Source organism: Panulirus ornatus, chromosome 46 (genome assembly GCF_036320965.1).
Source record: "Panulirus ornatus isolate Po-2019 chromosome 46, ASM3632096v1, whole genome shotgun sequence".
NCBI lineage: Eukaryota > Metazoa > Arthropoda > Malacostraca > Decapoda > Palinuridae > Panulirus > Panulirus ornatus.
In genome coordinates this window covers 35,626,530-35,649,206 of record NC_092269.1, presented here as the reverse complement: position 1 = coordinate 35,649,206, position 22,677 = coordinate 35,626,530, and the positions used below count along the sequence as shown (strand labels likewise).

General features: G+C 37.5%; 1 protein-coding gene across 17 annotated transcripts in view; it reads right to left on the bottom strand.

Annotated features, from left to right (window-relative positions):
• Positions 1–490: 490 nt before the first annotated feature.
• Positions 491–22,677, bottom strand: part of LOC139763229 (dystrophin-like) — a 304,285-nt gene continuing 282,098 nt past the window's right edge. For all 17 annotated transcript variants that reach the window (XM_071689106.1, XM_071689108.1, XM_071689094.1 and 14 more), the window contains 11 exons: positions 20,258–20,377; positions 17,639–17,809; positions 16,101–16,235; positions 15,330–15,539; positions 12,938–13,084; positions 12,651–12,794; positions 6,749–6,948; positions 4,942–5,085; positions 3,861–4,008; positions 2,034–2,147; positions 491–787 (listed from right to left, as the gene is read on the bottom strand). In XM_071689106.1, the coding sequence (XP_071545207.1) occupies positions 506–787; positions 2,034–2,147; positions 3,861–4,008; positions 4,942–5,085; positions 6,749–6,948; positions 12,651–12,794; positions 12,938–13,084; positions 15,330–15,539; positions 16,101–16,235; positions 17,639–17,809; positions 20,258–20,377 (1,815 nt within the window). In that variant the 3' untranslated portion in view covers positions 491–505. The remainder of the gene's footprint in view (positions 788–2,033; positions 2,148–3,860; positions 4,009–4,941; positions 5,086–6,748; positions 6,949–12,650; positions 12,795–12,937; positions 13,085–15,329; positions 15,540–16,100; positions 16,236–17,638; positions 17,810–20,257; positions 20,378–22,677) is intronic.

Sequence of the window (22,677 nt, the reverse complement as noted above, 5' to 3'; positions counted from 1 at the left end):
AAACATATGGAGAAGATAAGCAAAGAAAGAAAGACTCAGAGATTCAACAGGAGTTGAAAGAATGGACTGAAAGAGGCTTTGAGGTCTCATAACCTGAATATTCACATGAGGGTAAGAGGCATGCATGTGATCAAGTGAAATAAATCAAAGTTATATAGGGGTACGATCTGCTCTCAATGGGCTTAGCCTTGATATTTGTCTGGGAAAGCGATGGAATAATTTAAGAGGCTTGGCTGCTGACAATATGCTCTGGTCTCAGTGCATTTTATACGACAGCTAGGAAACTGATGTGAGCAACCGGGACTGTTGTTTATCACTTCCTGGTGCTGCTTTGTTAAGGTGAGAAACAGTGAACAACCTTCTAGTTGTCATGTATAATGCACCAAAACCTAATGCCTGTGAGGAATTTTTCACTGGAAGGGTCTCAGAGTCACTCAGATTTCAATCATAATGTAATGAGCAATATATATGTAAAGAGCAATAAGAATGTAGCATCATACTAAGCTTATTTGCTTACCTTAAGTGCTACAGCCACTGTCAGCCCCTTCCCTTCAGCATCCTGGGCTAACACCCAGTATGTTGAGTCCAGGTTCTCATATAATGCCTCTTTTTCTCTTAGGGTAATCTTTGAAAGTTTTATTTCCTCCTCTGTCAAATCTCGTAGGGCTACTTTAACCCTCATTTCCTCTGTCCATTTGTAGAGGCCCTCAACATCTGCCACTAAAGTTTTAATCACTCCCAGCTTTGTGTCCACCATACTTTTGTATTCAGGAAGTGTCTTTAAAACCTGGTGTATGGAGGAGGAAAAATTAATCCTAATTCTAACATTCTTTTAAATGCCAGAACAGGGCAAGCCAAGGATTCATGCATTCGAACTTCCCATCTAGCTCTAATTCCAGACAACTTATCATATGGTAATGATAACAGTACAAGTGACCTCAATAATACTAAAAATGATCAAGCATTCATAACTGCAAATTATCATACTGCACAACAAAACTCCATCATCTTGCCTTAAGCAACAAACACTGCGGCATCTTGATTTACACCCTCTCTGCCCTGAACGCCAGCTCTAGTCTAAACTAAGTGAACTGCATGGCATATGAATGGTATATATGTCCTCAGCTTGCCCTGTATAGGCATAGAGAAATCTCTCTTACATAAAACACATATTTCTAAAACTCATATTGTGAGGTGAAGATAGTTACTCATAATTACATGGCAATCAGTCTATATAGTAAGAAAAACTTTTCACTCACAGAAAGAAAAGAGCCTGCTGGTATGATACACAGATCTTCTAAGTCAGAAGTGAGACAGGAATAATATTTTCAAAAGAATGTATGAACTTTTAGAGCATTTTACATTTTATATTTAACTGCCTTATCTGCCTTAAGAAGGTTGCACAGGAACAAAACCCTCATTTGACACATCTAATCTCTAGCTCTCATGTACTGAAGCTGAGAATAATATTCACATCCAAGCCCAAAAGACTCCTCTATGGTGTACCTTTGACTGCTTCATATGTATTGGTTCATATCAATAAAAGTATATCATTCCCTAATACCAAATTACTCCAATTCATTCTAACTAATGCATACCTCTTGCTTCCCTGACTGATTAAGACCCAATGAGCCAAAGGCTCTTTCAATTTATCCTTTCATTTCCTCCTTAGTCTCCCCTCCTTCCCCTCTACTTCTTCCACTTCAGTACATAAAGCCTCTTTGTACATCTTTCTTCATTCATCCTCTCCCTATGACCAAATCATTTCAGCAACTGTTTCACTACCTCTGAATATGTTAAGCAGTTAATTCAAAATACTTATTCCATCTCTTATTCACATCTTTATTTGCTATCATTTTTGTTTATCCACTTTCCTCACTGTCACTACAGTTTCTTCTTTTGCTCTCCTCATTACACTACTCACCTCACTGCTAATCCTTAAGGTAGGAAAGACCCAACTTGAAGAATAAGTCAAAATTCTGAGAAATAAAGTAATGAAAATCTGATAATATGACATAACATGTTTTGCAAACCTTATTCAAATTGGTTTCTAAAGTTGCCATCTGAGAAGAAGAAACAAGTTTTTGCTTGGAATCTTTCAGTTTCTTCAGCGAGGCTTGTTTTGTTGTCATATCCACCAAGTGGTTCTGAAAGTATCAAAACAAAAATCATCTAATATGTGCAGAATAAATATATGGAAAACAACAAACATGAAAAAAACAACATATACATGTAAGAACATTCTTTCTCATACACATTTGCCATTTCCCATGTTAATGAGGTAACATCAGGAAAAGACAAAAAAATTGCTTTATTTGCCCACATTCACTCTTGAGGTGTCATGAATACTGCACCAACACCAGAGGCCCCCATCCAAAAGCAAGCCCCACAGACCTTTAAGTAGTTCCCCCGACTATTCACATGCCCTGGATTAGCCAAATGACATCAAGTCATCCCCTGAACACCACATCACTCAAATTCACTCTATCCCTTGCATGCCTTGCACCCTCCTGCATGTTCAGGCTCTAAACTTTCATGGCATCTTCACTCCATCCTTCCACCTCCTCCTTGGTTCCCCCTTTTCCTTGTTCCCTCTTGGTCCTCCTTTCCATATGTTTAAACCATTTCAGCACACTCTTCAACTTTCTCACACATACTCCTCTTACTGCCACAGCTCTCTCTTAACCAATCACTTATTCAAATAACCATCACATGACATTATCTGCAAACATTTTTTCCAACACATACACCCTGTTCCTTATATTTTTGCCCAAGGTCCATGCCTCACATCTATATAGCACTGATGGGACTACTATGCCATCACACATATCCATTTTTGCCCTTAAAGACAGTGACCTCTCTTTCTACACATTCCTTTGCCCCCTTACCAACCTTACAGTTTATTTCAGCTCCCATGGTTCCATTTGCTGCCATGAACACTCCCATGTACCTAAAACACTCAATTTCCTCCAAACTCACACTCCAAATAGCCTGTCTCTCTTCACTGCTAAACCTAATAACCTTGCTTTTATTCATATCTACTCTCAACTTTTTCAATTCACACACTCTCCACAATTTCTAATTTGAATCTACCACCAGCATTTTGTTATCGGCATTAATGAGGTGGCATTAGGAACAGATATCTGAGCCTTCGGTGGGAAATCTCCTTTTAGTTCGTTCCTTTGCTTATACTTTTGGAAAGCAATTACACAGCAGGGGAGGAATTCTATCTCCTAATCCCAATCCTCTTAGGTATATTTTACAACAAGCAGAAAATACATGGGTAATATCTTTTTCTCCCCTAACCCCAGTAATAAATATAATTTCAGTCTGTCTGCAAAATACCAGACACTCTCTGCAATAGATAATACAAGGTAAATTCACTATCATTCTGTGGAAACTGAGAAATGCTCCTCAGGAATATAGCCTCACCTTTTCCCACTTAATCATATAGTAAAAAGTGATCCAACTTCCAGTAGTTTTGTCTAGTTGTGAATTCCAGAAACATATCCCTAATGTTTAGGTGAGGACAAGGAGTACACATGAAGCCAGTTATTTCTACAATATTACTATGTATGAGTCTTGTTCATTCTATTAACCACAAAATTATATATTGAAAAGTAAGGAAAAAACATCTGAATAGCAATGGATTTTTCACTTGGATAGATTGAGAAAAAGAACAAATGTCTTTTAACATTCATTTCAACACGAAGCAACTTCCCAGAAGGAAGGTAGATGAGTTAAAAATGGATAAAATCAAATCAATTCTTATATAAATCAAAAGATATCTCAAACTATATCATAAAATAATTTACACTATATGCTCTTTTTCACAGAAGGATGATTTAAGTAAATACTACCTGAACCATGGTTGAGTGTGCTGACAGTGAGGCTTCATCGGTGACATTGACAGGAGCATCCATAAGTGCTTGGGCTTGGTCTACCCAAGTTACCAATGTTTCATACTCACTGCATGTGCTGTCTTTCCCACCTTCTTCACCAGCAATCCTAGTCAAAAGATAGCTGATACTGACACTCATTCTATACTTAAGGTTTCTAAAGTGATTAAAAGAAAATCAAAAAGTCTACATTTGATATATGAAATGTTAGTTTACCATAACTAATAGCAATGAGAATTCTTGAGTCTTGTAAGGAAATAAAAGCATCATAAAATAAGAATCAAATATCAATGAAGTACAAGTAAGATAAAAGATTAAATCAAAGATTGTTTTATATATCTGTTCATCACTGCCCATTGAGATTTTACTCATGTACAAATACTCTCCATCATACTTCTTGCAGTTATTCAACTTCTCTCTACTTTTGTGTCCTCCTCAAGCAAGCAAATAATACTAAAAAATCTGAAAAAATATTTTCATTATTTTAGCAGCAGCTAGCTGTCCTTACTCATAGGGCAGACATACAGCTAGTAAACTGTAATTCCAACACTCACTTTTACTCATCTTTTCTCTCAACATCAGAAAAATTATTGCCTCAGAGCACACTTTCTACATCCATTCAACAACAGTTTCACATCCACTCTTCATCATCTTGCTCACCACTCCATTCAAACTGCCAGCTTTTCAGTTCTTTAAGAACTTTATTATTCTTTTACCTCCTCCTTTGTAATATCATCTTTCCCAAATACTGTACCTGTTTCATCTGACCTCTTATTTCATGCAATGCTTCAAAACGTGTAAATTTCAGCAAAGTGAGCTGCATCATTCTGCAACCTTAATTTGACATTTATTCCTCTAACCATTAGAAAACTCTCAATACCTGATGTAATACCTTTCTATAGGAAAATATTATTCAAGACATGGTCCAAAACACCTCTATCACAAGACATCTCATACTTCTTCAAACTAATTACCCTCTCTCAAACAAAGTCCCTGTGCACTTTCTTTTTCAAATATTACAAGGCAATGCACAATATCTCACCTCTCCCTCCGAGCAGCAAGATCTAACAGAAGAGCTCGCCAGCGTTTCATTAAAGAATCAACGCGTTCCTGAAGACGTTTACCATCATCTGCACTCATGCCTTCTGTGACCTCCTTACACATAGACTGAAGTGTCTGACTGGGTCTTTAATAAAACAAAGAAAAATTGCTGTCAAACAGTTAAATGATCCATGGGCAAAAAAGTATATATATATATATATATATATATATTTTTTTTTTTTTTTTTTCTTATATATATTCACCATTTCCCGCATCAGCGAGGTAGCGTTAAGAAAAGAAGATTGAGCCTAAGAGGGAATATCCTCACTTGGCCCCCTTCTCTGTTCTTTCTTTTGGAAAAATTTAAACAGGAGGGGAGGATTTCCAGCCCCCGCTCCTTCTCCTTTTAGTTGCCTTCTACAAAACACAGGGAATAAGTGGGAAGTATTCTTTCTCCCCTATCACCAGGGATAATATATATAAATACAAAAAGTAAAAACATAATTAAATAAGAATCCTCACAAGCTTACAATTACTAAATTTCCAACTTACATAGTTGCTACATAATTACAAATTGCACAGCTATGATATTCAAGCAGCTAGATTTAACTCTCCTTGCAATGTTTCATATAATGAATATCATGTAAGATGGTAAAAGAACTTCCATCAAAGTTACGTTTATCCTTTCTATAAATGAATTTTTTTCTTTAACTATATCCACAATGCAACACTATATAAGGTCAGTTATAAACTGTTACAATCAATACAATCCTTCACACATTACAGTCTCCCATTTCTCATCTATCTGTTGTTGCTTCTTAATTCTACCTCTTTCTGTTTATAAAATCAAATATAAGCCACAAGAATAATGATAAAACACCTTCCTAAGCTTTCATATATTTCCCTAAGCCACTTAACAAGGAATAACAAAAGTATACTACAAGAAGATATCAAAAGAAATCAAAGAGAAACAAGCCTCCTTCCCTGACCAACAACTATCTGAGGAACAAGGTTTAAGCTGACCTATTTATACCTGAGGAACATGGTGCCCAACCCAACCTCATGGGGATTCAACCTGACTGCAGTCTAAGATTGCTGTTTTGGTACATTATAAATGTAATCTATTAACACATCACTCAGTATATATATTTCCACATTAAGATTCACACTATTATGTGCTTTAATCAGACCAGCTTCCACAATCAGTCTATTAACTTGGTCAGTACACAAAATTAGACCCTTTCCAGTTCATCCAATTATTATGACGTGCATAAAAGTGCATTAGATTCTAAACATTTTAATATTGTATTTGTGTTGGGTAAGTCTCTTTCCTGATGCCTTTCCCATTTGACTGATATAATAATCATGAAAGCACTTACATGGAATGCTATATACTCCTACAATGTTATCTAAACATGGGCTGTTCATCTAATGAATATCCCACGTTTAATGCTGATCATTATTTCAATAGTTCTCCTCTCATATCTACTTCTGTTGCCCTTCCTACCTTTATGTATTCCACTGCTACTTTGAAATCCACATCAAGTAATGTCAACAGCTTCTTTAATCCTGCTTATCCTAAATTAACTACCTACCTATATCTCTAATGCACATTTCCTGGGAACTCTCATCAAAAGGGTGGCCACAGCAAAAGTCTCCACTTATCCCTGACCTTACATGCCTCCCTCACACACACACCATATCATGCATTCTTCCTTAATTTCTTTAAACCTAGAATCCTGTACGAAACTGCACGTGAAAAATACATTAGCTTCACAGGTTATGAGATAAATTGTATCAAACATTACCTGTGTTTAAGAGTAACTTGTTTTTCAAGTTCTTTCTGGGTACTTTTAGCATCTGGCAGAGCTTGATTTGCAGTAATCTGAACCTTCTCCTCAATGCTATTCAGCCAAACAGCAAAATCATCAATGGTCTTTTGTAGTGTTCGCCAGGTTTCAGAACATTGCAGCCAGCAAGCATGTCTTTCTGTATACCCACGGTTTACCTAAACATCAAATCATACAGATGAACCATTAATTTTAAAAGAATATACAAACCTTCATATCATCTTAGAAGCTCAAATAAATGCAATGAAATACTGCATAAGAGTTCACCAACAGAAAATTACAAAAACACTAATTACAGGTACAAGTATGGATTAAATATTTTGAGGTATAAAGGACAAAAGTTACATGTATTTACAAAGCAATGAAATACAAAGCATATGTGTGTATGTTTGTGTGTGTGTGTGTGTGTGTGTGTGTGTGTGTGTGTCTACATATGTGTGTGTGTTTGTGTATATGAGTGGGTGGGTCATACTTCGTCTGTTTCCTAGCGCTACCTCGCTGACGCAGGAAGAGGCAATCAAGTATAATAAATATAAATATAAAAAGAAAAAGAATGTTGTTGAGAGAGCAGAAGAGGGTGTGTTGATATGGAGTGAAAAAGATCTGAAGCAATCAGTGCCTGAACATACAAGAGGAAGAGAGGCATTCCAGGAATAGAGTGAATTGGAACGATGTGGTATACCAGGGTCGACGTGCTGTTAATGGACTGAACCAGGGCATGTGAAACATCTGGGGTAAACCATGGAAAGGTCTGTGGGGCCTGGATGTGGATAGGGAGCTATGGTTTTGGTGCATGACACATGACAGCTAGAGACTGAGTGTGAGTAAATGTGGCCATTTTTGTCTTTCCTGGCACTACCTCATTGAAGCAGGGGGTAGCAATGCTGTTTCCTGTGGAGTGGGGTAGTGCTGAGAATGAATGAAGGCAAGCAAGTATGAATAGGTACAAGTGTAAATATGTATAAGTCAGTGTATGCACATGTTTATGTATGCATATGTGTATATGCTGATATGTATATGTATGTATATGTGCATGTATGGGCATCTATGTTATATACATATATATGTAAATGAGTAGACGGGCCATTCTTCATCCGTTTCCTGGCGCTACCTCGCTGATGCGGGAAACGGCATAAATAAATATGTTCCTATGAGACCACATGGAAATGAAACATGATACGTTCCCAAGTGCACTTTCATGTAATGATCACATCATCAGGGGAGATACAAGAAAGAAATATAGCAGTCAGCTGATATACAACAGAGACACAGATTAGATATAAAGGGATGCAGATCTAGGAGCAATGAAAAATAAGTGGAAAGAGAGGTCTCTATCCTGAAGGGCAAAAATAGGTATGTTTGAAGGCAGAGTAGTACCAACAATGTTACATGGATATGAGGCATGGGCTATACATAAGGATGTGTGGAGGAGGTTGGATGTGATGGAACTAAAATGTTTGGGGACATGAGGTGTGAGGTGGTTTGATCAAGTAAGCAATAATGGATAAAAGAGGTGTGATAATAAAAAAAGCATGGTTGGGAGAGCTAAAAATGGCACAAAGAAATGAGTTAGATATTTTTTTTTTTTTTTTTTTGCTTTGTCGCTGTCTCCCGCGTTTGCGAGGTAGCGCAAGGAAACAGACGAAAGAAATGGCCCAACCTACCCCCATACACATGTATATACATACTTCCACACACGCAAATATACATACCTACACAGCTTTCCATGGTTTACCCCAGACGCTTCACATGCCCTGATTCAATCCACTGACAGCACGTCAACCCCGGTATACCACATCGATCCAATTCACTCTATTCCTTGCCCTCCTTTCACCCTCCTGCATGTTCAGGCCCCGATCACACAAAATCTTTTTCACTCCATATTTCCACCTCCAATTTGGTCTCCCTCTTCTCCTCGTTTCCTCCACCTCCGACACATATATCCTCTTGGTCAATCTTTCCTCACTCATTCTCTCCATATGCCCAAACCATTTCAAAACACCCTCTTCTGCTCTCTCAACCACGCTCTTTTTATTTCCACACATCTCTCTTACCCTTACGTTACTTACTCGATCAAACCACCTCACACCACACATTGTCCTCAAACATCTCATTTCCAGCACATCCATCCTCCTGCGCACAACTCTATCCATAGCCCACGCCTCGCAACCATACAACATTGTTGGAACCACTATTCCTTCAAACATACCCATTTTTGCTTTCCAAGATAATGTTCTCGACTTCCACACATTCTTCAAGGCTCCCAGGATTTTCGCCCCCTCCCCCACCCTATGATCCACTTCCGCTTCCATGGTTCCATCCGCTGCCAGATCTACTCCCAGATATCTTAAACACTTTACTTCCTCCAGTTTTTCTCCATTCAAACTTACCTCCCAATTGACTTGACCCTTAACCCTACTGTACCTAATTACCTTGCTCTTATTCTCATTTACTCTTAACTTTCTTCTTTCACACACTTTACCAAACTCAGTCACCAGCTTCTGCAGTTTCTCACATGAATCAGCCACCAGCGCTGTATCATCAGCGAACAACAACTGACTCACTTCCCAAGCTCTCTCATCCCCAACAAACTTCATACTTGCCCCTCTTTCCAAAACTCTTGCATTCACCTCCCTAACAACCCCATCCATAAACAAATCAAACAACCATGTAGACATCACACACCCCTGCCGCAAACCTACATTCACTGAGAACCAATCACTTTCCTCTCTTCCTACACGTACACATGCCTTACATCCTCGATAAAAACTTTTCACTGCTTCTAACAACTTTCCTCCCACACCATATATTCTTAATACCTTCCACAGAGAATCTCTATCAACTCTATCATATGCCTTCTCTAGATCCATAAATGCTACATACAAATCCATTTGCTTTTCTAAGTATTTCTCACATACATTCTTCAAAGCAAACACCTGATCCACACATCCTCTACCACTTCTGAAACCACAATGCTCTTCCCCAATCTGATGCTCTGTACATGCCTTCACCCTCTCAATCAATACCCTCCCATATAATTTACCAGGAATACTCAACAAACTTATACCTCTGTAATTTGAGCTCTCACTCTTATCCCCTTTGCCTTTGTACAATGGCACTATGCACGCATTCCACCAATCCTCAGGCACCTCACCGTGAGTCATACATACATTAAATAACCTTACCAACCAGTCAATAATACAGTCACCCCCTTTTTTAATAAATTCCACTGCAATACCATCCAAACCTGCTGCCTTGCCGGCTTTCATCTTCCGCAAAGATTTTACTACCTCTTCTCTGTTTACCAAATCATTTTCCCTAACCCTCTCACTTTGCACACCACCTCGACCAAAACACCCTATATCTGCCACTCTATCATCAAACACATTCAACAAACCTTAGACATATGGAGAGAATAAGTGAGGAGAGGGCTGACAAAGAGGATATATGTGTCACTCGTAAAGGGAACAAAAGAGAAAGGGGAGACCAAACTGTACACGAAAAGATGAAGTGAAAAAGATACAGAGTGAACATGCAAGAGAATGAAAAGCATGCACAGGATTGAATGAATTGGAATGGTGTGGTTTACAAGGATGATGTGCTGTCAGTGGATTGAACCAAGGCATGTGAAGAATGTGGGGGCTGTGGTTTCAGTGCATTGTGCATGACAGCTAGAGAATAAATGTGAAGGAATGTGGCCTTTCTTTGTGAGTCCTTAGCATTAACTCTCTAACATAATACACAGCTGACAAACAAAAAAAAAAGAGAGAGCTAAGAAATTCCTGCTAAAATTAAGAAAACAAGGTTATCATACAATACAAGATATGAAAAGAAAAAAGGAAGGATGATGACACACTACAAAAGTAAAGAGAAAAGATGGTGGTTGATTAAAAAAAATATTTTAAGGATTGTAGTAAAAAGTTAAATGAGGATTTAAAGAAATATAAGCTATTCTAGAAGATGAATGGGTGCATAATAGTCTGTGTAAATATTAATTGAGAGACAAAAAAGGATGGCAGACTCCTTTTAAGGACAAAGAAAATATCATACGAAGAATCTGGTAACAAAAGCAGTGATATGACTGAAAGGTCGAAAAGCTGAATGTATGAATGGGATGATTATTCAGATTGATATGAAAAAGTAGTTGAATGCAAAAGCAAAACAAATATGATACCACAGTTAGGTGGCTGTGTTTCAAATGACTATTTGACACCAAAGATTGTTCAAATTAAAGTTCCTGAATAAAGAATATCAGTTTAGAGTATCACTTAAATCATTTTCTTCCAAACAAAAAACTATAACATTCTCTGTCAACTTCCATTATGATTCTTGTGCTTGCTTACCACAGACATAAAGAATCACAGAATCAATGCAATGCAAAAACCATATTTTGTTTGCAAGTGCGACAAAAGCATTGGCTAATTTCATCAGTAGTTGATATAAGCAGAGGAAGAATGAGAGAACTGTGAAGCTGTACATACTTTACTTTGTATACATTTTCTTTTTTTTTTTTTTGCTTTATCGCTGTCTCCTGCGTTTGTGAGGTAGCGCAAGGAAACAGACGAAAGAAATGGCCCAACCCTACCCCCATACACATGTATATACATACACGTCCACACACGCAAATATACATACCTACACAGCTTTCCATGGTTTACCCCAGACGCTTCACATGCCCTGATTCAATCCACTGACAGCACGTCAACCCCGGTATACCACATCGATCCAATTCACTCTATTTCTTGCCCTCCTTTCACCCTCCTGCATGTTCAGGCCCCGATCACACAAAATCTTTTTCACTCCATCTTTCCACCTCCAATCTGGTCTCCCACTTCTCGTTCCCTCAACCTCCGACACATATATCCTCTTGGTCAATCTTTCCTCACTCATTCTCTCCATGTGCCCAAACCATTTCAAAACACCCTCTTCTGCTCTCTCAACCACGCTCTTTTTATTTCCACACATCTCTCTTACCCTTACGTTACTTACTCGATCAAACCACCTCACACCACATATTGTCCTCAAACATCTCATTTCCAGCACATCCACCCTCCTGCGCACAACTCTATCCATAGCCCACGCCACGCAATCATACAACATTGTTGGAACCACTATTCCTTCAAACATACCCATTTTTGCTTTCCAAGATAATGTTCTCGACTTCCACACATTCTTCAAGGATCCCAGGATTTTCGCCCCCTCCCCCACCCTATGATCCACTTCCGCTTCCATGGTTCCATCCGCTGCCAGATCCACTCCCAGATATCTAAAACACTTTACTTCCTCCAGTTTTTCTCCATTCAAACTTACCTCCCAATTGACTTGACCCTCAACCCTACTGCACCTAATAACCTTGCTCTTATTCACATTTACTCTTCACTTTCTTCTTTCACACACTTTACCAAACTCAGTCACCAGCTTCTGCAGTTTCTCACATGAATCAGCCACCAGTGCTGTATCATCAGCGAACAACAACTGACTCACTTCCCAAGCTCTCTCATCCACAACAGACTTCATACTTGCCCCTCTTTCCATATTCAGATAACAAATACATAACCAGACTGTTAAAATGAAAGAAATTTTGTCCATTAAACCCATGCACACAAAAAACATGAGCGGAGGCTTAAATGCACCGACTTTTACAGATCCCTCTCACTTCATTTTCAACGAAATAGTCATGAGCCAGTTGTACTTTTGACATCACCATGAAGACTGCTTTTGAAATGCTATATGAACTAACTATCCTCACCTTTATTAGAATTAGATGCATATCATGAATGTAACAACTCACAGTCAGTACATATATAAGCATATCCATCAGTACATTAATACATAGATTGTAATATGCAACGTCTCTTACCTGAGCCCATTCTTCCCTGAGCTTATCCATGACTCGACGTACTTGCTCAGATTCAGCTGGAGTGACACTTTTTATTGTTGTATTCCTCTCGGTTTCAAGACCATCAACTCTTGGCTTTAGAGTTTCTAGACCTTGCTTAATGACCTAAGGGAAGAAATTACTGTACACATATTACATCAATTACCAGAATATTTGCATATCATGCATTGAATTTCATTCTCCAACTTAATATATAGAACATCTTGAAGACTGGAAGTGCTTCTTACAATCTATACAATCTATACAACCTTAAGTTCATCCTCTTGGGCCTTGAGATTGTCATATTTGTTGCCAGAAAGCTTGCTGGCATGAAGCTGACGTGAGATTGCTGATACTGCTTCTCTCAGGCGATTCACACTCGCAACGAAGTCTGGCACAATGACTGGTTCTGTTTCCTGGTGCAAGATTTGTAAATAATTACAGGACATCTAATAGGATGGTGGTTGAATAAAAGTACTATTTTGTACTGTGTTTGCTATTTCCTACATTCAAAGTAGTGCTACTAGACTCCTCTTGCATATGGTTACACAGTAAGAAAAAAGTTACCTTCAGTTCAACTGTCAATGAACAAAAAGTAGGAACCTTTTCACTCTGGATGAAAGTAACCAGAAGCATACTACAAGGTTTACCTGTCATGCTACTATCACTATTGATCTGATATATATAAATGATTTGCTTATTACAACCAATGGAATCATCCCTAAGGATGTATGATGATAAAGCCTTAGTCAAGGGTAATATAAAGAGTTCACAAATGTGCTAACCTAGAAAGAGACTCAGAAATATTTCAATCTGGTTATGTACATGGGTGATAAAGTTCATCTGACAGGGCAAAGTGAAGATGATTTTGTAAGAAACAACCTACATAAGTCTGTGAGCACAAGAGATTTGAGCTATGACAAAATACAAAACCAATCAACAAAAGTTCCTCCTCCAAAACCCACATAGTCTAAAAACGGTGCCCAAGTTATTCTTTATCAGCCTCATTCTACCCCTCCTACTTGACCTTAAAGACCAAAGCAGGTGTCCTCTAATGGACAATTGACTTCACAGTATCATCATAACAAGACTCTACTCAAGCGACAACAAAATACATAACATCACACAATTAGAACACTGATTAACTCATGTCTACATTCCCAAAGAAATCCACTGTCATCTTTTTTAACCCCCCAAAAAAACATGATTCCAACCTCCTATTTTCTTCAATAGTCAACCTATTCCACTCAACAGAACTCCACCCCTAATAGATATAATATAACACAAGTAACATTTACTCCTCAGACAACAAATATCAACACAAAGGCCACAGAATCTAAATGTCCTCAGAACACTCACCAGCACAAGAAAAGAACCCATAAGTAACCTCTACAAAAAAACTTTTCAGCTGAAACTTGAACTATCCCTCCACACCTGATCATTCTTCCCGTCAAAAGAAAACATTAAAACCACACATATCAAGATTCTCATAACAATCATCAGCAGCCTACCAACCACAGACATTCAAAACCAGTCAATGAAACAAAAATTCTTCCAATATAATCTCATTTAAATATGCCAGATATTCAATTCTCTATGATAGTAGAGCCCTCCCACCTAAACATACTTATAACCAACCACATTAGAAACAAAATACTTACTCCTGCTTCACACTTTACTAAACTAAACACCTAGCCCCTGCTTAGCAGTGGGGTTATGTTCACAGAAAACCTGTCACTTAGCATTCCGTTGTCACATCAGCAACAGAAACCCATTATATAAGGGCGTTACACTCCAGAGAAAAAATTTCTGTACTTCTGTAAGTTTTAGATATGGAATGTATATGAGACATCTTAACCATTTCACTGTGGCAGTCCAATGACCAATTGTATATCCTATGTGCAGGTTATTTTCAACTTTTCTAAAATACTAGAGCATAATTATCTAAACAAAATAATGAACAACTGATCTTGGTGAGCCAGTATTTACTTATGCTATACACCCTTTGATGTATGCTATTCAGCGACTAGGTGTATGAGTTACTACAGGAGTACTGCCAGGTATCTTTTTTATGTATTTTTTCACAAACAAATACGAGGAGCAGAGTAATCATGATACCCTAGGAGAAAAAAAAAGTCCACAACAAAACTGTATTCTTTCCTATCCACATGCCAAGATACAGCTTTTACTGGACACAGCTTCTTGCTCACAATGCAACTACTTGCAGGCAAAGTCCAGTAACACCACTTTTACAAACAAACTAAAGTAACAATAATTGCAGTGAATCGTTGTTTGAAATCAGCAAAATGAGAACAATGAGAAGTCATACCATGAAACTAGGAAAGAAACAGGTTAGATAGATGTGACTAAGTACTTCTATAGCAATAAAGTGGTGGATGAATGAAATAAGCTGATCAAGTGTACAAAAGGCTACAAATGCTAACAGAAGTGTACATGGAAATATAAACAGTTCTAACAGGATAGAAGGTTTGAGGTATGGGATCCTACAAGCACAGAACTCCATCCCACACTCAAATTAAAATACACACACACGCATATATACATATATATAGGGAGACCCTACATACAAAATGTAAAAATTCATCAACCCAGTACACTTTCAAACATATGAATCGAAGACTAAGAGTAGCTTATACTTACAGTCTCCACTTGGGTTGTAGCAACAATTGTCTTCTTCTCCAAGGAAACTTTACGGTACTGCCTGAACTGCATGCTGATTTCTGTCCATCTCATGTTAAGCAAAGTAAGCGCAGGCTGAATCTGATTATATTTATATTTTTTCAACAAAGCACCTGTTTCATTCAGCTTATCCAGTTCAACCTTCTTATTGGTCATCTCATTTTCAAGAGCCTGTAAAGGGCCAATGCTTAAAAATTGCTTTATATGTATGTAATTCTACCTCCAGCTAATTCAACATCTTTCAAAACACACTAATCCTTAAGCAAAAGTACACATCAGCTCATTCTTCTATATTTCCATTTCCTTCACCATAAAACAGTTACTGGCACACCATTCCTCTAGAGTTTATTAATGATTAATATATAATATATCAATTCATTTTATCCCCTGATTGACTCATAATCACTAACTGCCTAGCATCCACAAATATTAACAACTACATAATCATCTATCTCTCTAGCATTATAAACACCATTCTAAATGTAAACATACATACATATACATATACATACAAATACATACACATACAAATACTTATACTGTATATATATGTACACATTCATACTTGTTCGCCTTCATCCATTCCCTACATCATCCTGATAAGGATGATGCTTTACCTTCTAAAAACAGTAAACACTGTTTTTAAATCACAATTCTTTTTAATTTACATGTTAAAATCCTTAACCAAGTAAATACAATTAAATACAATTATAAGTATTTTGCCCATCTTACCTCTAACTGGCTCTCATCATTGTTTACAAGATGAAGTCTCTTTAAAACATCGTTTGACCAACTGATAATCTCATCTGCCCTTTCCGAAATGGAACCAATTTCTTGGGCAACTTCTTCTGCTTCTAACTTTACAATCTATTCAAGAACAAACAAAAAAAAATCACATTAAGAAGAGTAATATAATATATACATAAGATTTTCCTTCCATGATTAATTTAAGGACCAATACATAAATAAATTTTACATCACAGTAAAGTGACCCACAGGAAAAATGAAAGATAACCTCCAAAGGCTTTCATTTGTTTTTCAAGTCATCTCCAAGGGGAATGAAAAAATTACTTCACGGATACATAAGTAGAACTAAATGAGGAACAAGGCTCATTGTCTGATCCATCATTACCTAAGGAACAAAGACCTTCAACTGACCCACAAGTACTTAAGGTTCATAGCCTATGCCCTGCTCTCACATATGGATCAACAATACTTTAAGAAAGTGTAATTTGCAATCTTATCTTTAAAGCAAAACTTATAATTGGGATAATATAATAATATAACATAATATAATATTATCCTGTGGAGGTGAAGATGAAGATTTGTAGAGGTTTTCGAAAAAGGAAAGAGAATGTCAGGGAAAAGAGAGTGGTGAGAGTAAGTGAGCTTGGGAAGGAGACTTTTGTGAAGAAATACCAGGATAGACAGAGTGTAGAATGGCCAAAGGTGATAGCAAATGAAGTGAGGGGAGTGGGTGAGGAATGGGACATAATTAGAGAAGCAGTGATGGCATGTGCAAGAGATGTAAGTGGTATGAGAAAGGTGGAATGTGAGCAGATTAGAAAGGGTACTGAGAGGTGAGATGAAAAAGTAAAGTTGTTAGTGAAAGACAAAAGACAGTTGTCTGGACAGTTCTAACAAGGAGTGAAAATGACAGGGAGATAGAGTGGCAGGTGTAGGGTGTTTTGGTTGGAGTGGTGCATGAAGTGAGAGAGTCAGTGACTGGGTTGGTGAAGAGAGAAGGTGGTGAAAGTGTTGCAGTTGAATTTATTAAGTAAGGGGGTATCTGTGTTCTTGATTTGTTGGTAAGGTTATTCAATGTATGTATGGATACTGGTGAAGTGCCTGAGGATTGACAGAAAGCCTGCATAGCACCAATGTACAAAGGCAAAAGGGGATAAAGGTGAGTGTTCAAACCACAGAGGCATAAGTTTGGTGAGTATTACTGGAAAATTGTATGGGAGACTATTGACTGAGAGGGTGAAGGCATGTACAGAGCATTACATTGAGGAGGAGCAGTTTGGTTTCATAAGTGAGAGAGGATGTGTGGATAATGGGAGGGAGTTAGGAATGGGAGGTATTAAGGGAAGCAGTGGTAATCTCAAAGCTATCACTGTGGGTAAAGAGGATAACATCTTACATAAGACATTATCCTCTGGTGGTGAAAGCAGTGTCTTTAAGTGCCACAAGTAAGTATTTTCTCTAATGTTCATGGGGCTGTGTCAAGAGAAAAGAATACCTGAAAAAATACCAATAATTCATCTTACTTCAGTTTCACTCTTGAGGGATGACCAATGAGTACGCAGATCATTGACAGCAATACGGATAGTGTTGGCTCTGGGAACATCCACCATGTGTGTGGTGAGAGTGAGTGTGTCTCCACGTGATATAACTGTAGCTACATCAGGTTCCAGCAGCGCCACCTCTTGTTCAATGGCCTTCAAGAAAAAAAGCAGCATCATCCAACATGCTATATAAGAAACGAGTAATACTGTGGAGATCAAAGGAATAATAAAAGTTCAACATGTAAGACTTCTCCAGATCCACAAAAGCTGCATATAGCTTCTTACCTTTCACAAGATACTTTTCCCCAGTTATTCTCAACACAAATTTTTGATCCACACATCCCCTACCTTTCCAATAACACCCTTGCTCCTCACTTATTCTGCAGTCAGTTACTTGCATCACTTTATCAATCAACTTTCTTGCATACACTTTTCCTGGTATACTAGACTTATTCCCCGACAATTCTTCACACATCCTTAACACCTTTTCCTTTGAATAAAGTAATAATAATAGATTTCAACCAATCCTCATGGAACAACCTTTCACTTCCATTCTAAACACTTAATATTTCAACCATAATCTCATCCACTCTGGGTGCATTTCCTACCATCAACCTCATTATCACCCTTTTCACTTCACTTCTTGCTATAAGCCCCTGCATTTGTATCCTTTCCCATTTAATAGTCCGTTCTAATGCCTGTAACAACTACTGCTTTACCTTCCTCCACATTCATCAGTTTTTCAAAACACTCTTTCCATCTTCCTTTCACTCCTCCTTTTGATTCCGCTACTCCCCTTCCTTACTTCTCAAATTTCCATTTCTTACATCCAACCCTTTCCTTTCTCATCTTAATCCAGTATATTTGCTTATTTCCCTTTATTTTTCACTCAATTTTCTCCCAAAATCTTCAACTACTCTTTCTTTGCTTTCCTCTACAAGCTTCTCAACATTTTGCTTAAACATCTTATATTTTTCCTTCCTCCTCTGCTGAACTTCCGGTGTTACATTCCATCTGCGCAATCTACCATATGCCTTTTTCTTCTCTTCAATACCATTTTTAATCTCATCCATCCACCATGCATTTCCCTTTTTATTCTTGTATCTTAACTTTGAATCCAAGCACCTAACAGCCTTTAACAGTCTTTCCTTAAACATTTTCATCACCTCATTCATAAATAACTGCATCCCTATATCTACTGCACTTTCATCTAAATATTAGTACCCTTCTTTCATACTCTTCTTTGCATTCTTTCTGATTCATCTTCTTGCTTGCCAACACTTTTACCTCTCTATTCTCCCTTATGCCATACTTCCAAGCCCCAATAAACTGATCCCACAGAATACATCTGGCTGGTGCTTCCTGTGGCTTCTGAATGAAGGCCAGCCACAGAGGAATGACTATCAGGACACCTTCTTTCCATGCACAGTGAAGCCATAAAATCCTCTTCCATTGTTTGTTTCCTTGTTCCCATATCCTTTACAACTTTCAGATTGGGTCTATAAACATATAAGCTCAAGTTTACATATTCTTTTCTCTTTTTACCTATCATCTTTCAACCATGATATTTATGACTGGGTCATGATTTTAACTGTGCCACATCAGCTTTAAAAAAAAGAAAAAAAAACTTTCCAAGATGGTGTATGTGGTTAGGCAAATGTTAGCCTTTACCATGGGTAAACTAAGAGCACAATCATATATTTGTTACAGTGCATTTTTTGTATTTAATATCCAGGGTAAAAGATTTTTCTTACACATATGTACAAAAAGAGTCTTATAAACTGCTAAGTTCACTAGAAAACCTCTATGCACATAGAAAGCATGCCACCTCAAATCATCTTACTCTCGCCACCAAACATTTAGAGTAGAATTTGTTTATATCTCCTTCCAATGGAAGAAACATTGTTTTGACTATGTTTACATCTATTTTTCTCAAATCTTTTCAACAGATGGCACTTTTCACCTGAAACAGTGAAGATAACCTTTTATCTGTCCTATAAAAGTCAGGTCAAAGGTCTGTGATCTGAGGATATAGTGAAGACAGGCTCTAACCTGACTCTTACAGGTCATGTCACAGGCCAGTAATGTTAAAAATGTAGAGAAGATGGCATTTGGCCTGACACATATGCCAGGTAAGAGGCCAGTAAAGTAGTGAAAACGGCCATTGCTCTAACTTGTAGGGCTCAGTGTCCAGTGGTGTCCAGGGTGTAGTGAAAGTAAGGTTGAGGAGAAGGTAAGGAAGCAGTGAGGATGTAACAGAGTGAATGACCTCACCTCAAGGGCATATTGCAGATAAGGGTGTAGTGAAGAGAAAGATAATGCGAAGATGAGGGTGTAACAGGGAATACTACTGACTTGACATGTTGGGTGTACTGTAAATAAATATGTAGTGAAGATGGCCAATGACCTGATCCATAAAGGTGTAGTGAAGATGAAGGTGTTGGGAAAATATCCTCTGATCAAGTGAAAGGTCAATAGTGTTGAGGGTGTAGTGAAGACGGCATCTAAACTGACCCATGAAGGTGAGGTGAAGATGCATTTGAAACACTGCATTCACACACATTTAGCATTTCTACTTACAACAAACATGTTACAACATACCTCTACCTTCTCCTTAGCCTCTTCATGTGATGGTACAGTTTGTACCTTTGTCTTCACTGCAGAGATTTTATCTGCCATTCCCGTAACTTCTTTCAGGAAAGCATCAATTTCATCACCAAGCTGTCAAAGGAGAAAAATACCTGACTGTCACTGGCCCTCAATAACAAAAATTTATTGAAGTGAGCCAAACAAATGTCATTTCACATTAAAGATGCACTGATGTCATGTTCATGTATGAACTGCCCAAACACACAAACTTTTCTTTTTCTTTTTTTTTTTTTTTTTTTTTTCTTTCCCAAAAGAAGGAACAGAGGGGGCCAGGTGAGGATATTCCAAAAAAGGCCCAGTCCTCTGTTCTTAACGCTACCTCGCTAACGCAGGAAATGGCGAATAGTGTAAAAGAAAGAAAGAAAAGACAAACTGAAAAGAATTAGAGGGTGATATGAATGAAAGACTAGTGAGATAGATCCTGTGGAATTTGTAAAGTGCTAAACCTTTTAAGCAAGAAAGGAATATCTAAAAACTTCAGCTATTAACACAGAATTAAATATTTTTGCTTCCTTTAAAAGATTTTTAAAAACTTCACATCATTTATACAAGATCTTATCTTTTGGCTTTCTCTAAAAAATTCTTCAGTCTATCTAAATTAGCTGGCTTTCTCTAAAAAAATTCTTCAGTCTATCTAAATTAGCATTATTGTCAAAATTTTCTCCAATAATCTTATCTCTTCAATTGTCATAATTCATATCTGACTCTGAGACTCCTACAAATCTGGCATTCAAATGGTTCATGTTATATTGTAATATTGCAAAAATAGGTTTCCTCTCCATTAAGTGACCATGGGTCAAAATAGTAGACCAATCAACAACGAAATATCCTAAAATGGTGACTCCTACTGAAGGAGAAATGCCATACTTCGTCTTTCTTAATCCTCCATAGTTTGATATTCTTTTGGGCCTTTAAGTCCCATCTAGCTTTTCATCTACATCTAATCTAATTATCAATTCTCCCCATAAAATCATTGTGAGTTATGACTCTCACACACTGATTGATAGATATTGCTCTAGCTTCAGAATCTGCTATTTCACTGCCACTTGTACAACTAATTCCAGGACATCAGCAGATTTCTACATTCCTATGCTTTGAGTAGATTCTTACAATCCAATCTTGGACTATGAATTATGGGATGCATTGGAGCACTGCACTATACCTTAGGATGTAATCAGAGAATTTGCACAGACTGTAAATTTTTTTCTTAGAATTGCTCAATTAATTTAACTGCATCCTGAATAATAAAAAATTCTGCAGCAAATACAGAAGATTCTTTTGCTAGTTTAACTACATGAGATTCTTCTTATATAACAACAGCAACACCTACACCGTCAAATTTTGAGCCAATCGTTAATAATTCTATTCTGTTTCCTTGAATCGTATCATGTTGGAGAAATTCACTTTTTGTTATCACAGACGCAAAATTGTTTTAGAATGTTTTCATCCACTCCTAGTAAAATTTGATCTCAGGTTGATCTCGGGAACCTTCTGGGGAGGGAACCGAGCAAATCCTACTACTTGAGCTTATGTCCAAACCACTCTCATTAAAGGCCTTTTTTTTTTGTCTTTCATTAAATGGTTTTGAGAAATTTGGACGTTGATCAAATATCTCAGTCCTCTTAGGAGCAAAGACATACTCTTATGTAAGGTCAGATGGTGTATGGCTAAGAATAAAGAGATACTTTCAGCAAAGTTCTTCACATATTAATTCAGAAGATGCTTGGCAGAAATTGCATACAAGAACAAAACTGCCACAACATTCATGCAAATCACACCTTGCAGGAGAGTGTGAGGCATAAGCAGGATAGCTATATGGTATACAGGGAGCAACGTACTGACAAAGGACTGACTCAAGGAACATCAAGCAATCAGGAGGAACAATAAAAATTTCTATGGGGTTTGGTTGTGGATATGGCACTGTGGTTTAGGTGCATTATAAATGACAGCTACAGAATGGATGAGAGCAAATGAGGCCTTTTCTTTGTCTGTTCCTGAAGTGACCTCATTAATGTGGAAAGTGCTGAACAAGTGTGATAAGTAAAAAAAAAAAAAAAAAAAAAAAAAAAATGTTTATTTTAGAGTAAAACTGCCTAAAGTAAATGAAAGACACACTTCTTGATAATGGGTAAGTGTATGGAAATAAGGGCAATTCTAATAACAGATGAGTGTATGTGTTTAATGAAAATGAGCACATGCATCTGTGGTATGCTGCGAATCATATACGGTATAAATGTTCAAGTAAGGGTGTTACTGGACTCCACATGTATGAAGTTATAACATGTGTGAAACGTCACCTTTAGTGAAGCTGTAACACTGGGAGTAAAGTTTCATCAAAAAACTTTTCACTCCAAAGGAGACCAAATTTTTAA